Below are 17,496 nucleotides of genomic sequence, written 5' to 3' on the forward strand. Positions count from 1 at the left end.
TTATAACTTATATTTTTACAAAATGAATAGCCTTGTCAAATGACTATCGTTTTAACTTATATGGTGAGAAAGGTGATGTTTGCTAGAAGGATCGAGTGAACGATCTGTAAGCAAAGTATACGGTTGTAGATTTTATAATACAAAATAATATTAACTTTTGTCATTAGACACACTATTTAGTTTTGTTATGGTACTTGGAGTTTCCTATTGTTGCTGTACTAGCATCTTGCGTAATCTAGACAATGCTGTCTCTCTAAGAAAGTTTCAATTTAATCAGAAATTGTTTAAACAGTCAATAAGTGGATAGATCACTACTAATTGCTTGCAGGAATACAGTTGCCACTTTCTTCAGTTTAAGACGCTGAGCGAAGCTTGCTTGAAATGGGCCGAACAAAAGAACGATCTTGAATTAAATTGTTGTGGTATCGGATTATAAACATCAACCATGACTGTTGACATTTTTTATCTGTGGGAAGGGTAGAAAAGTCCTAAGGTCTCCTGAACAGCCTGGAACATGAAGTGTGTGAGCAGCTTGTTTACCTGATGATTCGTCTCCGTCATTTCCGCCTGACAATAAAGATGTTTGGACGGATGCAAATGTTGTGGCGTACATATAAATGATCCCCAACGCTTGCGTCACGGTTGGTTTTATGTTGAGAAGCACTTATTTTTCGTGGTGTTTTTGATTTACATAAGAAGTAGGAGGCAATGGTGTTTGAGACTCACAGTATGTTATGTCCATGTACTGAACTCTTATTATTGCACAATGGCAAGGTTAATTCAATTATTCATTCTAGGGCACCTTTAAATACATAGTTTTAAATACACTGAACAAAACAGTCAATGTTGTGTCTAAAATCATAGTAACTTGAACTACTTGTTTGAACAAATCAATGTAACATGATATTTATTTTTTTACCTCAGTATGTTTCTTTTGTGAATTTCTTTACGTTTGCCATTACGCTAATTTTATTTCTCCAGGCAGCACGAGCTTCAACAACATCGTGACACTGATACCACAAGTACACTAGCCATTATCTATCGCTGTAAGCGCTTAATGTAATAAAATCAGAAGAATCATTTTCATGATGCTGCCATTTTTGTGTAAACTTGCATGAACCCCTTTAAACTAGTAAGGAGGCTGGTCAGCTAGCTGTAGTTCGACTGGATTCTGCCACCGCAATTCTCTATGATAGCGTTAGCTTACAGCGGGGGGAAATCTGCGGTTTGTCCAATGATAACAGTAACTGTGTCTGTCAGACTGGAGAAACTTTCCTGCTAATGTAACCAAAATAATTTAAGTATTTTTATATATTATATATTAAGACTTTTTAAGGACCCACGTACACCCTGTGAGTTATAGAAATTCTACATTGACTTTTTAAACAAAACTGCACAGGTATCGGAATCGGTCGATACTCAGAATGTTTGGATTCGGATCGGAAAAAATGGTTGTGGTGCATCCCTAGATTGCACTTGACTTGACTATTACGTTCTTGTAGTTTTCTCTGACGAATTGAAAAAAATAGGAGTATTTCCATCTCACAAATGTAGAATCAGTCTACAGTCATCTCTCAACCATCGAATTCCAGCAACAGGAAATAAACATAATATTTTACCAGAACAATTTTTTCTCTGGTGATAGAATATCTTGCGGTGTTGGTAAATAAAAAAAAAAAAAAAAAAAAAACGTCCCTATTAATTTCGGGTTAAATGCGTTTAGATTTTATTACTAGTTGGGAAATAATCATTTTGATACTATTTGAAAAATAATATTTGCATTAATTTGTGTCAAATATATAGTTAGTTTTTTTTAAGATTCTTCCCGTTCTAGTGAATAAATCCCCGCAATGGCATTAGGCGATAGATTGATGTGCTTCTCTGTGTGAAGAAAAAATAATTCATCCTTGCTGAAAAATGTGCATATATGAAAAATTATTAAATTATTAAATTATTAGTCATTGACATTCTTCTTTTTATCAAAACTTGACTGTCTTAGTAGAATGAATAAAAGATTAACTTTTAAACTAAAAAAAGATTTAACTTCATAAGCATACTCATTTGAAAACTGGGATAAAATTAGGACAAAGCTCATAGCAAAGAGGAAAGACAAATTCTTGAAAGAATGGAGATAAAATGAGATGTACATCTCTAAGGAGTGTTATTGAACTCCAGTTTATCGTTATTTTTTCAAGAGCTGACAGACACATATTATAAGATCACTATAAAGCTGCATTTAAAAGTTAAAGAGAGTATAAAAATCACTTGAAGATTATTATAATTTCAAACCCATTTCATGAAACTAGAACTTGGGTGACACTTTGCAAAAGTTAATTTTAGAACATCCCTTAAGTAGGTCTATAAGCAAACAAAACTTCAGGGCAAGAAACAAGATTTGTTATTTTTTCCCTAGATCTCAAACCGCTCCTCCTCATACTACATAAACAGGAGTGACAGAAGAAGATGTCTCAAGAAAATATGATAAATAATGTAAGAGATAAAAAAAGAGAGCCTTGCACTGCTCAGCATCTGCCTGTTCTAATCTGCTAATCTTTCTAATGTTGTGTTTTATTCACACAGTTGTTTAGTCTCCCTGACAGGCCTTTGAAACAACCGTTGGAGTGCTTATGGATAATTCAGAACCTGTGTACAATATGTGCCGAGATAAATAATGAGAGTAAAACGATGCTGCTTGACTTCTCAGAAAGAGCTTCACACGCCAAATGCCGAGTGGGCCGGGTCCACTCCCGACCTAAAGGTTTTCAAAATAAAGTGACAGAGGAGATTCTTTTACACAGCAGATGTTTCGATGCACAAGAACAAAGTAACTCTCTCTTTGCCAGACTCATGAATTTTGGATGCTTCATGGACATGGGCTGTTATGGGGATATAGCACAAAATGCTTTTTCCACCATCCTACAGAAGATAGTGGTGTTATGTGTCCAGGGGATGTGGAAAACATCTGCTGTCATGTGCAGAGGAGCAAGATGATGTGATAGGATTTATTGAAGCACGATGAAGGAAAGCGACCTGTTCCCGAGCGCAGATAATACATTTGTCACGGTGGGTGATTATCATGGAGCAAATTAAGATGGCTTTATGTAATAATGTGGCCATGCTACAATAACCCACCATCTAACTAATTAAATGCTCGGTTGATGAACTGGACCTGTTTGCAATCAACTAACAATAGAAGTGATCACATATCTGACATTTTAAGTGCCATCTAGATTTAGCACAACATAATTACCAGTTCTCTTAAATGATCAACTTATTCCCCGCTTCACCTTGGCAAATGTTTACGGTTTCAATGTCAGTCTATTTCTCAGAGCAAAAACTGCTCATTGTTTCTTCCCTGTGGGTAGCTGAAGGTCAAACATCATTATCCTGTTCTATCACTTTAATTGGAAGTTGTGCAACATTCAGATGGGCCTCATGTGAGCAGAAGAAACAAAACCAGAGAGACAGGAGGTGTGTGACCCTCAGTGGGCCCATGGCAACGCTGCAGGGGGTCTGCTAATTATTGTTAAATCTCAATTCAATATGTAAAAAAATAAATAAAAAGAGAAAATAATGAATAGCTTATTGTGCCGGCCAGATTTTGAATATCATAACATACACAGTGGTTCTAAACCAAGGGACCTCAAGAAACTGGGAGGCAATTTGAATATGTAAATTTAGTTTAAAAGCATGCTTTCTGGGCATAGAATGCATGTACATTTAAGCAATATGTTTTTTTTTAAATTGCTACCGCAACTCTAAATTTGCTTGCCGGTTGCAGATTGTATGACTATTATAACACACACGGTTGTCAATATTAATGCATTAATTTTGCAATTATTATTTTTCTTCAGTTTAACATGTTAAACATTTTTTACACAATTAATACCACAGTCATCCTTTGGCTGTGCCACAGTATGATCACGCCATCATTCATTCAAGTGCTGTTAAATCATTCAATCATGATAAAACGTCAAACGTAAAATAAGTTGCTGCACATTTCTTTAATAATCAAATTTAAGACTTAAGACCTTTTTAAAGGTTGCAATATGCAACTTTTCCGTCTTCTAGAGGGCGCCTATTCAAAACAAAGGCGTAGTTTGATGATGCCAAGTTTGAGTGCAGAATCAAATACACCCATGATTATGCCTAAATGTCCGTCTTGGAGGTGTCTTAAGTGAATAGGTTATCTGTGTATTGGTATTAGGCCACTGTAGGCAGTAATCTTTAAAGTGAAAGCAACCTTTACAGCTGCCTATAGGCTACCTCAACCACTGAAAAAAAAAAAAAACAGTAGCCTGACTTAAACGGAAAATTTTTTTTAAACGACTTTAAAAAACACTTTTTATCTGTATATTTATTTGTCCTCGTAGCAATTGTTTATTAGTTTTTATTGTATTACTGACTGTTAACTTGATTAATTAATTATTTTAGAACTTTTTATATTAGGCAACTGCTTATTGCTGTATTTACTTTTCCCAGATATTTCTAAGCAATCATGTTATTAAAGAAAAAAAAATTCATGTTATTAAATAAAAAAACTATTTTTTGTAAGATACCAAAATAAAGAAGATTTGTGCATTTTGTTTGTTCTATTGATGTGTATGACTATTGTACATCTAACATAATACATAATATGGTAAATGTGGTATATTAATTACAAAAAATAGAATAAAAAAAATTCCAAAATTTTTCGCAAATTTCTGGAAATTACCACCACAAAATCAGTCATATTGATCGCAAAAATCACAAAAAAATATCGCGAAATCCTGGAGGGACTGAGTTATTAATGTTACTGTAGTATGAAGAGCAGGATCGAGTGTTGTGAAGCTTAGCAAGGACTTTTATTATGATGGGACACAATCGCCAGGTGCCGGCGCCATTTCTGCTTTTACGGTCATGAGTATGAGGTAACGCAGCTCTGTTGATCATATTAGGTACATTTGAATGTGTTGAAAATTATGTTATGACATTACTCTGTGCATTCGCTCAGCGGCTGCTGTGACACTTGTTCATACTGCTAAGAGTAATGCGTTTCTGCCAAAAAAAAAAAAAAAAAAAAAAAAAACCGAACGTGACACATATGAAGTAATTGACAGGCGACTCCCTCAGACACTATGCTCAGACGTCCCGGCTCCTTGGTTAAAATAGCAATTTTCTCACAATTTACAAATAGTAAGTACTCAACTGAACAAAAAATATAACACTGGACTAGTGGTTTTTGGATATTTTACTTTAAGACCCAAAGAAATTCAAATTAATACTGTAAGCAAAAAAATAAAAAATAACGTACCAATTCTCAAAATACATTGTATTACACTGCCCAGCCAAAAGAAAAGGATTTTAGATTTAAATAGGTAAATGCTTAAGATGATTGGATCATTATTGCAGTTATTTTTGTGCTTCTAGCATGTTATACGTTTGGCAATATTTCTTCCAACCATAATTGATGGAGTGTTTAGCTTTTAATTTGATCTTGACCAAAAATAAATGCCCATAAATAATTGTGATGTTATTTCCATCAAAACGTGCATACATTATTGGTCCAGAATCCAGATCTTGTATTGACGGCAAGAGACCAGCACTCTGGCAAATCTCCTCTAGCACACCCCAAAGACTTTCAATGAATATAAGGCCAGGACTCAGAGGTGCCAATTCATGTGTGAAAATGATTCTTCATGCTCCCTCCCAACCATTCTTTCACAGTTTGAGCCTGATGAATCTTGACATTGTCATCCTGGAATATGGCCATGATGTGTCCTCCTACAAGGTTGTTTAATAAATGAAATGCTACACACTCCATCAATTAGGGTTGGAAGGACTATTGTCAAACATACAGCATGCTAGAAACATAAAAATCACTGCAATAATGATCCAGTCATTGACTCTTAAAGCTGCAGTCCGTAACTTTTTGCACTCTAGTGGTTAATAAACAGAACCACACTTGTCTTGCGGAAGAACACTCCAGGCGGAGCTACTTCTCTCAGTTTATGTCTATGGCGGATCACGCAGGGACTGTGCTCCTCCGCAGCGATACCTACCAGTCTGGCCTGAAATAGTCCCAATATAAACACTTATTATAAGTGTACTATAATGATTCAGGGTAAGACAAAAACACGGTTTGGAAAATGGATAATGGAAATTGTATAATATTTGTAAATGCTTAAAGCTGCGGTCCGTAACTTTTTTTGTGTTCAAGACAAAAAAAGTTACGGACCGCAGCTTTAAGCATTTGTCATTTTAAATACAAACTTTTTGGGGGGCCCGGCAGTGTATGTATTTGTATTATTTGTAATATGTAAACAGTACTCAATTCAGTGTACTATAAAAATATTAAACACATGACAACATGCATCTTAAAGGTCCCATGGCATGGATTTTTTATTTTTTATAATGTTTCCTGAGGTGTACTCAATTGTTAGTATGTTTTTTACATTTAAAAAAAAATCATAATTTAGAAATAAAAGGCATTTTGTCTATACTGATATTAGCCCTCTGGCTTGAATGCTCTGTTTGAAGGGGCATGTCTGCTTTGAGTCTTCAGTGAAAACACCGACTGTTGTGATTGGCTGACATTTTTGCATTTGAAATGAGTATTAGATTATGTGGTGGAGGGTTCGTAGTTTAGTGAGGCGCAAGCAGCACTGCCAGTCCAGAGCGAGACAGAAAGCTGGGGAAAGATTGCTGAGAAAGTGTTATTGTACTGTGTTGTTGAGAGCGCTGCGCAAGTTTTTTTTTTTTTTTTTTTGTATCTGAGAGCTGTCACACCAACCCTTATTCTATGAACTTTGCAAATTTATTTCTCTCACAAAATGCTTTCACCACAACTAACAACAAACACGACATCGACATTAATATAGTAAGAGATTCTTTTGTGCAGCTTAACAGCGTCATTCATTATAACAGCAGTTTGGACAAGTGTGCACTGCAGATAAAAGAGTGTACTTTGATCATTCTCTGTAGTTTAATCATTTAAAGAACAGATTTGTTTCATGCAACTAACAGAAACAATGAAGTTGATCACTGGCTTGATTCACTGATGCATTACACTTCTGGCATGGCCAGCGGCGGGACTGACAGCATTAAATGATTTAGAAAGAAAGTCTGTGTGAACTTGAATGATTAGCTACCAGGGATGTGCGGGTTGATCCCAAATGAGCGGGTGCCTGTGGTCGCCCACAGTTACGAGTCATCCAAAAATATTTGTAATGATATTTGGGTCACATTCGGTCGGGTCGTTTGAAATAAAGATGCCAATTAACCCTTTGTAATTTATATAGTACTAGACACAATTTACTAGGAAATACATTGGCAAGGTTGGGAAAGTCGGGGAGACGCACACTTCGATTAGACTGGATAAACAAATGAGCAAATGAAACGAAATAAATTAATAAATTGACGTTACAATGAGCATTTACTAATTTTAAAAATTACGGGTCAGGAGGCAGGTCGGGTACAATATTTTCTTTCTTTTTTCACGGCCCCAGTTTTGGGCTTAGTTGAAAACGTTGGTCGTTTGCGGGTTGTTTATACATTGACCCGTGCATCACTGTTAGCTACACATCAGAAATCACTGATCACAGATCAGGCATTAATGAACACTGTTACTCTGTTTGTGGCGGTGCTATCGAATCTATATGGTAAAGCCTGTGCTAACATCGCGACTGATAAACTGAATCCATTCTATACTAGGCTTGGGCGGTATCCAAATTTTGATACCGTCAAACCTCCTCCCTATTTTACCTCGGTATACGGTATTACCGTGAATAATTAAAACATTATGATGTAAGGCTCAGACAGCGTCAACAAAATGTTGGCTTGTGCCTAAACCGTTCAGAAACTGAATACCAAACACTAATACTGAAACAATAACAAAATAGCATGCACAACAATATTAACAACTGTTATTAGCAACAAATAACAGTTTTAAAAAAAGTGCAATACAACAGTCAAAAATAATTAAATTAACATAAACATCCAGAACAGGTTTAGCGCACACAAATGAATTAAATCAAATCACACTGCCTGGAACAACTTTAAAGAGCAGCTTATAAAAAAAAGTGTAAATAGACCCACAACAGTCAACCAGAGTTGAATTAACCTAAACATCCATATTATAAAAATGATTGCAAAGCAATAGGCCTAAATAAAAATATCTTTCCAGTCTTCTTAACAATATTGTTTTTAACGAAAACCAAATAAAATAGGATACCTGAATCAATTGATTAACGAATTAATTAATTAAATAAATAACAATAAATGAAAAAGAGAAAAAGAAAAGAAAAAAGAAACGAATGGCAAGTGGCATCAAATTCTAGTCAATATTTTTCGCTAGAAAAACCAACGTTTACTTTGTCCGGCTTTAACAGGGCACATTGTGGACCGACAACTTTACCTGCGGGGCTGAAAACCGTTGTGCTTGTGGCACAGACGCACAGTTGGCTTTCGTGCCACCTGGGGAAAACGCCCGGCAGCATTTTTCCACCAGAGAAGTGGGTCCTCGAGTAAATGGCTCCAAACAGTGGGTTGTCATTTGAGCTCCGACTCGGTCCTCTACGGTGCCGATGCCGCGGGACTGCCATTGCATCGGCTTGTTTTTTTTTTTTTTTGTATGTTTTTTTTTTTTTTTGCAGCAAAAAAAAAAAACGATGTTTATTTAGGCTTATTCATTCGTTCTTTTAACGAATTAATGAGTTAACTGGCCTAAATAAACGAAAGAATGAATGAATGAATAGGCCTGAACGAATTAATAAATAAATAGGCCTAAATAAACGAATGAATGCATAAAAAATAAGCCCATTAATGTTATTCCATTTGTTCAAATTTGCATTCACATTTTTAAGTAAGTTCCTTATGCGAGTCAAGTCTGCATTTATTTCATAAAAAATACAGAAAAAAAGGTTTTCTATTTTAACATAGCCTACTTTTAAATATAATTTATTCATGTGATGCAAAGTATATGTGTATATATATATATAGGCCTATATTTTTGTTATTTTTTACATTTGAGCCCCTGCCCCTGAGAAACTCTGCACGTTTTATGCTTACCGTTATGAGACAATTGTCAGACAATTTACTTTTTTTTTTTTTTTTTAGTCCCATGTCCACTTGATTTTTGTGGAATTCATGCTTATTGCTTACATTGCCAGCTGTGTGACAAAAGGCTTCGGCAATATTACAGCATAGTCCGCGGGTGTGCTCGGTTGTTCATCCACGCAGCAGTGAGGATGGTGGTTTCGGATATGCGCCCTGGTTCAAGGTATTTCCATCTCTCGCGGTCATCTTTTTGTTGCACAATTTGCAAATTGCCTCGTCTGTATTTACCGCCTCTCCCTTCTCCTTCGGTCAAAACCCCAAATACTTCCAAACTGCAGAAGTTGTGTTCTTTTTCGAGACCGAATAACTCAGTGCCCGACTCGCCGTCTTTTCCCCTCTCTCTCTTTCTCATCCACGCTGTCACAACAACGCATACACATATTTAGGCATTTAATAAATAAATAGTATTTAATATGTAAATAGTTTAATTAGTTCAACTTATTAAATATTTAATAATTAATACGTTGATCAGCAATATGCAAGTTGATCTGTTTTTTTTTTTTTTGGACGGTTTGACGGTATTGAAACTGATACCGTTGCTATTTTTAGATCCCGCGGTATACCATTTTACCGTATTACCGCCCAAGCCTATTCTATACTAATTCTCTGGGCGGGCAAAGCAGAGGAACTTGACCTTTCCTAGTATGACGCCACTTGGGGACAATATTCAGGCTAGGGGAACTCGTATAAATGTTGAAAAACCTCATAAAATGAAAATGGCATGCCATGTGACCTTTAAAACATGTCTCAGTGCTTAGTAACAGTTTAAATACGCTTATATGGATGTAATGTGACTGATCAAATGACATGTCCCATGACTGAATGGCTGTTTGAAACATTTAAAAACTGTTTAGAAACCAAAAACGAAGGGCAGTCTGCTTTGTTTAGAGAGTTACGGGGGTAACAGCTGCATTTCGTCTGTCCCATAAGTGTCATCCTGTCAGAGAGTGAATGTACATCTCCTTCACTTCTCTTCTGTGTTGCTTGTTTATATCAGAGTGCGGATGCCTCTTTGACGCAGCAGACATGCAATGTAAAAGTACTCAATGCATTAAAAAAAAAAATCTAAATTAGTTTGTAATTCACTCTTTCACATAATACCCAATTTAAATGTCTTGTGGCATAAATTGCACATTTTGGCTTTCATTGATTTCATTAGTTGTTGCCAACAATCACCAAAACCGGTCATCTTCAAGCCATTGAGTTTGCACTTTCACATTTTGCTCAAATTTGCCCACTCTCTTTTCCCAATCGATGTACATAACAGCCAATTGCCAAATAGGTACGGCTGCTACACAGTCTAAAAGCATATTATTAGATCAGATTTAAGTCTGCATCAGAAAATGCAATGCCTAGCAGTAAGAATATAAATATGTAAGACTTTTTAATGCCCTTAAAATAAGGAATTCTAATTTCAGACTTTAAACTCTTTAATGCCCCATGGGGACCCTGAACTCAAATCGGTAGAGTTGGAGGATTTACAAATCCATGTGCTATCTGTAAAGCAGCTCTCAGGGAGCAAATGCCACTTCAGAGAGCATGCCGCCACCACATTAAGAATCATTAATGCATCCATTTAATTTATTACTGTGGCAAAGCAGAATTTATTGTACTACTTTTTGTTGAGAATACACACATAATACATCATACAGAGGCATAACAAACACACAATCATACTCGAAAGAACTGGACTTTGAGTAATTTGAAGTTTGTGCTTTTGCAATAAATTGTATCATAATACAACAGTGTGACCTGGATCGTCATCCAGTTTCCACTACAATAAGGAAACATCATTCCAATGCTGTAATATACCTGAGGTGGAAGAGCACATATATACCTCTCTCACACCTGAGCTATGAATCAGCTTATAGCCCAAAGCCAGAGAAAATAACAGGGTAAAATGTGCCTTTTTAAATCTATATAAATCTCGGTTTGCATGCTGGTTATTTTTATTTATTTTATTTATTTTTTGCAAGCTGTTGTCGAGCTGTTCCACTCTAATGCCCCCAAATGATGGACAAGCTACCCTGCATCACCTTGGGGAATTCACCAAATGGCAAAAAATGTAATTATCGGTAAACGTAAACCGAAAATGAATGTTATTGTCCTTCCCACCGATGAGCAAGTGCTTAGGTATCACTCACGTTCAAGCTGTTGTCACGAGTCTGCCTATCAAAGCTTATAGGGGGGGTGAAATGCTGTTTCATGCTTACTGATCTTTTTACACTGTTAAAGACTTGGAATCCCATACTAAACATAGACAAAGTTTCAAAAGTTAAGGTGGACGTTTGATGGGAGTATTTCTTTGTCAAAAATACTACTTCCGGTTAGTCATAAGTTTCGGCAAGTTTTTTGAGATCATGCGTCCCCTTTGACGTTAATGGGGGCGGAATTTCCTTGTATGGGCCTTACGGACAATTCTACCGGAAGCGCGTGAGAGAGAGCGAGGGAGAGAGCGAAAGCAACAGCCTACGCCCATCAAAGCACTGGCTTGTAGGATGCTGGACAGGTGATGTGCACATAACAATGTCACCAAAAAAGTGCGTTTTTGGTTGCCAGACCAAGACAGTCCTGCACAGATTCCCCAAAAACCCTGCGTTAAGGCAACAGTGGAAGTAATTTGCTTTTCCGGATCAGCAACTGAGTTGCGCGAATGTTTATATCTGTTCGCTGCATTTCGGTGCCGACTGTTTCATAAACAAGGCCCAGCTCGACACAGGATTTTCCGATCGCCTAATGCTGAATGATGGAGCAGTCCCAACGTTAGAACCGCACGCGGTGAGTGAGACTGCTTCAAATGTCTGTGTTTTTGCCTATGCTCATCAAGTAGCCCAAACATGATCACGTATAGTTAATTGATCAATGGAGCATGCGATGTGTAGTGCGTGTACATTTGTTTAGCTGGCCACTATATGTGTAACTTTATGTTTGTGTATTGTAAAAGCACTCCAAACAACAATACACAAAGAGGGGGGAAATATGTTGAACTAAATAAGCGCGCTTCTTCATTCAAATGCGCTACTATTCCGTGTCTTTCTATGTAAACACTAACTTAGCCTGCCGTGCAAAACCAGTCCGCTTACTAACGTCTACACAAACCACGCGTAAACACACAAACACACGTGCACAACTGCACTTCCCACATGTACACCTTCAAAGACAAAAATACGACGATATAATTCAAGTATAAATATGTAAATAACACAAGCCGCTAAGCATATTATATAGTTAGTGTATAACTTGTACCACATAGAGACGTCCTGCTCTAGTCGTTTTTGCTGCTGCTCCTGTTCAACTGCAGCCTCTGGGTCTGATTCCGGATCATAGATGTATGGCTGTATCTGATTAAAAGCCATATTTTTATTTTGAATAAAGTTTTTTTCCCGCTGTTAGGGATGACACAGCTTTACGACGCACTCGACTCAACACAATAGCAGCAGCGAGCACACGTCATTATTTAGCTCCGCTCACACGACACGCCCCCACCCGCACGGCTTTTTTCGGAAAGACTCGGAACAGCGCATCTTTCTTATATAATTATAAAAAAAATAAAGACTTTTCGGAGATATGCAGGATGCAATGCTATTCTATAGGTACTCAAGATTGACATGACACTGACTGAAACTGATTGTTTCACCCCCCCTTTAATCATGTCAGCGGTGTGGAAGGATTCTATAGACAAAGCTAAATTATGTCTATACTATTTATAAAAGTTTTTAAAAGAAGCCATTTTCGGCAACAATTTAGGTTCAGCCGAGTGCATCCTAAATTTTCGGTTTCAGCCAAGAATTTTAATTTCAGTGCATCACTAATTTATTATATTTTTTTCTTCTTTTCTCCTTTATCAAATTCTATGTATACACATATACACACACGCAAGAAAAATAGAGAGGTACACATGCACAACACAACCTCACACCAACTTTCTTGTTTGATTATTCTGATTGTATGTTTCAGATGCGGTCTTTTTATATCTTGTCTTACAATGCCATGTCCTAGAAGCGAATAAAATAATAATTAGAAAAAATCCCAAGAAAAACAATTCAGAATGTGCATTGCAAGCCAAGGTTGTCAACCGATAATGAATTCACGGAGTATAAGGACTAAAAACGACCTTGAAAACCGCCACTGGTTATGCACTGTGCCATTTAATTTGGAGCTACCTTTTCGCACCTTTAATATCTGCAGGGTGCTTTCAAAGCCAGCTAAGAATATACACCCTCAGTGTGAAACCTCACGAAAAAACATGACTTACTCACACTGAGCTTTTTTATGTGGAATATGTATTACACATTAGATTAAATGAGACAACTCATTTTCTTCATCACACTAGATTAAGACATGGGTTCAAATAAAGGACACAAATACTCAACCTTCCTCACCCCTTCAAACATAATAACTCTTACTGCCAATAAACAATATAAGACAAAGAGCAGTACACGTTAAGACAACACCCATTTAATACAATAAATGACTCAATAACACCACATTTTTAGTTAATAAGAACACATCTGGCACTTTAGAAGTTATGTATCAGTATACGTGCATTGAGCATAGTATTGCTGTAAGTCTAGCTGTAAATACTGCTGAGAGTCTAAAACTAATCTCTGCTACTTAATTCCTTTGAGAGAGAAAAATGGAGATAGATGGAGAAAGATAATATCATATCATATCCCTGGGCTTTGGCAAGGCATTTTCCTCTCCATAAGTGTGGGCTGTGTCCCTCCCAGTGGAAAAACAGTATTGGAGAGGCAATGGGCTGTCACTTCTGGCTCAGAAATCCTGGGAGGCAAATTATGATGCTCTGGTTAGAGAGAGCAGATTTTTCTTTTTTCCTTTTATGTTAGAAAAAAACTTTGTTATAAACATGCCTCAAAGAGTTCAATTGCACTATGGGAGATTTTTGCCAAGATGATCAGAACGACGTCTCTTTAAAATCTCAATTATTGCGATTTTATCACTCAGTAAACAAACTCTGAAAGCCATCCATTACTGTGATAGGACAGTCCACACAACAGAAAATGCATCTGTAGGGTTAGGCAAGCTTTGCACAGGAGACTGATAAAAAAAGGATCCAACCAGAGGTCATTCTGAGCATAGGTGACTCTACACAAACAGAGCCACCTTGTGGTGCACGAATGAACATTTTCTATGACAATTAAACCAACCTCCCACCCAAAGCTGTGCAATTTCATTGCCCCTAATACTTAGAAATTTGTTTAATTTTAAAACATGCCATGAGGCAGGGAGGCACACGTGAGAAGGCTGACAGGAAATAGTGGTCAAATGAGCAAACTTTGAAGATGTTCTACTTCCTTATCGCTGAAAAGCACACTACAGCTGGGCGTTTCAGACTATGATGCATCTATAATGCATGAACGAAATAAAAGTGATGCTGTTATATCTGGCATTCCTCACTCTTTATAGTGTTTTCCACTGACTAGCTTGAAGGCAGTGAATGTTAATTCGTAAACACGCCATAATAACAGAAATTAAAGATGAGCCTGTTTTCTCGTCACAGGAAAAACAGTGTCAAGAAAACATTAATAATTCACATCTTACTCTCACTCTACTCTCTCCTAACAACTGCTTAATAGCCAAGCTTGTTAGACAGTATATGAATGAATAGTAAAATTTAGAAATAATTTTAGTGTCACTTATCTTGCATTTTTCATTTATAACCCTAGATGTTAATCCTAGAATTTAATAGAACATATTTAATAGAACATACACAAATCTGTTTATTAGTAGATCTGTCTCTTGACTAACTACAACAAATATCAACTGAAGTCATAGGCAGACAAAGTACACATCCAGGGTTAAAGAAGAGGGAAGATACTTATTATGAAAAGACATCTGCTTTTTTTGTCACATATTTGCACTCCAATGAATATGAAAGAGAATATTTAATGCTACCATTGTTCCACAAAAAGATGATCTAAGCAGCACCTGGAGGAGAAACTTTAAAGGGACAGACTCACTTTCACAGGCTAAAAATAAAAGAACGAATAACAATATAATGAAAATGAAAATACATATGCATTATATTAGGACAATAACTAGAAAAATAACTAAATAAATAAAGTAAAACATATTTTTATACACTCTAAAAAATGCTGGGTTGTTTTAACCCAATGTTGGGTCAAATATGGACTAACCCAGCAATTGGGTTATTTTAACCAAGTGATTGGGTTGTTTTAATCCTGCGGCTGGGTTAAATATTTGCTTAAGACAACCCAATCGCTGGGTTAAAACAACCCAACTGCTGGGTTAGTCCATATTTGACCCAACATTGGGTTGTTTTTACTCAGAATTTTTTAGAGTGTAGCTGCTTTATGAAATAGATTACTAAACAGTGAACAGTAAATAGATCACACTAAACGGTGTCAAAATTCATCAATGATGATAAAGTGCATGCATTGAGATACAAATTATTACTTATGTGGGCATAATGCTTTTATGGAAAGCAATAAAACTTAAAGGCTGCAAAAATGTATAAGTTCATAAAACATTCTGCTCCAATCATTTTCATTGTACATTAACTATTCACAATACTTCTTATCTAATTTACTTTGAATAATTGTTGTAATTTGTTTCCTATTACACAGTAAAGCTGTAAATGTTATATAATAAGTCTAAATCAATTGGTCTCCCAGGTTAGTAAGATATATGACAGGTAATAATCCCACTCTCGCCCTGGGCACTACACTAAATCCTGATATAGTCAAGGGTTGACGCCACAACAATCAAACAGCCTGCCTCAGTAAATTACACAGATCACAACAGGTGAGAACGAAGATCAAAGCGCACTTGACTGAAAATTGACACTGTCTGCATCAACAGGGTTCCCGGGACTGTACAGTGATACATAATTGATCATTTGCAGTAAATGAAACAGCTGTGAGATTGACGAAACCGAGAGCAATGTCAACAGTGCCTCGTGCCACAGATGTGCCTTTTTCAGGGTCATCCTTGTTTCATGTTGCAACAAAGATCATACGAAAATGATACTGTTAAAATCTCTCAAAATTAGACGCAATTGTGATACTATAAAGTGTATCTACAGTTCCTGTGTCCCTTATCATGTAAACATCACAGCACGCGACACATTCATCGAGCTCGCGCTGAAACTGGCGTTTAGCGTTCAACAGCGTCATGAAATCTCATGAAAGTATAACACTGCCATATTTTAAAGTATACGACATATCTGTTCTGGTAATGTTGCTCATATGTTTGCCAAGTATCTCCAATAGTGTCGGCAGAAGGGTTAGTTTGGAGCCGCGCTCATCACCGCGACTTTGACTTCATTTTTTTTTTAAACATACCTGTAACTCCAAGCTGTAGTCCTCGCAAAAGTGCGTCGGGTACACGGTCAGATGATGTTGCACTTGGAGAGAGAAGGTGTAATCCATTGACTGTGTGATGTGGGCGCGTGTGTAGAATAGGGGATGCTCGTGTAAAGCTGCCTGCGGTCCTTTAGTTCAATTGCAGAGCGTTCTCCGCCCCGCCGTCATCTATTGGCTGGATTGCTGGAGTAGTTTTTTTCTGCAGTAGTTTTGCTTCACAAACTGGGATAGATTATAAAACAATTTAGAGTGCGAATAAGGAATATCAGAAAGAATGTGAAGAAGCTGAATTAGATGGATTAAGTCCGAATTCAACAATTCATTAGCATTTTCACGTAGATGTGTATTTTTAAATTGATTGTTTATGGTGGCTGAGAGAGCACAACGCTGCAACTGAAGAAAACACATGAAAATAGTTTTAGTTTTTTTTTTTTTAGTTTTTTTTTACTAAAACACTGAATCCCATTCTCTGAACCTAATTCATAATAGCTTAAATCAATTTGTCGAATACATCACACTTTCTGTAAAACCTTTAACAAGTTCAGACAGTTAGACACTGCTTTTAAATCTCAAGCACACTTTTACACTTTTGGCAAAACTCTTAACACATTCTCACTCACTAAAACACGTGTTGTACTGTGACACACTTATGTTTCAAAAGGCTAAACATTGGCAGGCAAAAGTTAAACACAACTACAGCACATGTTGTCATTGTTTACACACAACAACTCATTTACACTTATTTCTAATGATGTGACCAAAACAACTGTACACACAAGTCAGTTCAGAGTGCCAAAATTGACTCAAAATGGTTCACTTAATGTTGATGCCAACAATGGATGGAAACAATATAAGAGAAAGATGAGGAAGCGTTTGTGTATGAGGTGGTGGTGGATGAGAGAGAAAGGTGTAGAGATTGCTGTCATGGCTGGATCTGGCACACCATGAGGGTTTTCTCTTTGTCTAACAAGAGACGACATTGCCTGTGATGTGGACAAAGTCCTCAGGCTGGACCCAGCATGAAGACGTGATGCTGAGATAGAATGAATACTAT

General features: G+C 36.8%; 1 protein-coding gene across 2 annotated transcripts in view; it reads right to left on the minus strand.

Moving 5' to 3' along the window:
• Positions 1-16,588, minus strand: part of zmat4a (zinc finger, matrin-type 4a) — a 129,913-nt gene extending 113,325 nt beyond the window's left edge. Inside the window, exon 1 of one of the 2 annotated variants that reach the window (XM_067438929.1) lies at positions 16,422-16,588. In XM_067438929.1, coding sequence (XP_067295030.1) covers positions 16,422-16,508 — 87 coding nt within the window. In that variant the 5' untranslated portion in view covers positions 16,509-16,588. The remainder of the gene's footprint in view (positions 1-16,421) is intronic. The other variant, XM_067438928.1, reaches the window with a different exon arrangement.
• Between the last annotated feature and the right edge of the window lie 908 nt (positions 16,589-17,496).

The sequence above is a fragment of the Pseudorasbora parva genome, chromosome 3 (assembly GCF_024679245.1).
Source record: "Pseudorasbora parva isolate DD20220531a chromosome 3, ASM2467924v1, whole genome shotgun sequence".
In the NCBI taxonomy this organism is placed as follows: domain Eukaryota; kingdom Metazoa; phylum Chordata; class Actinopteri; order Cypriniformes; family Gobionidae; genus Pseudorasbora; species Pseudorasbora parva.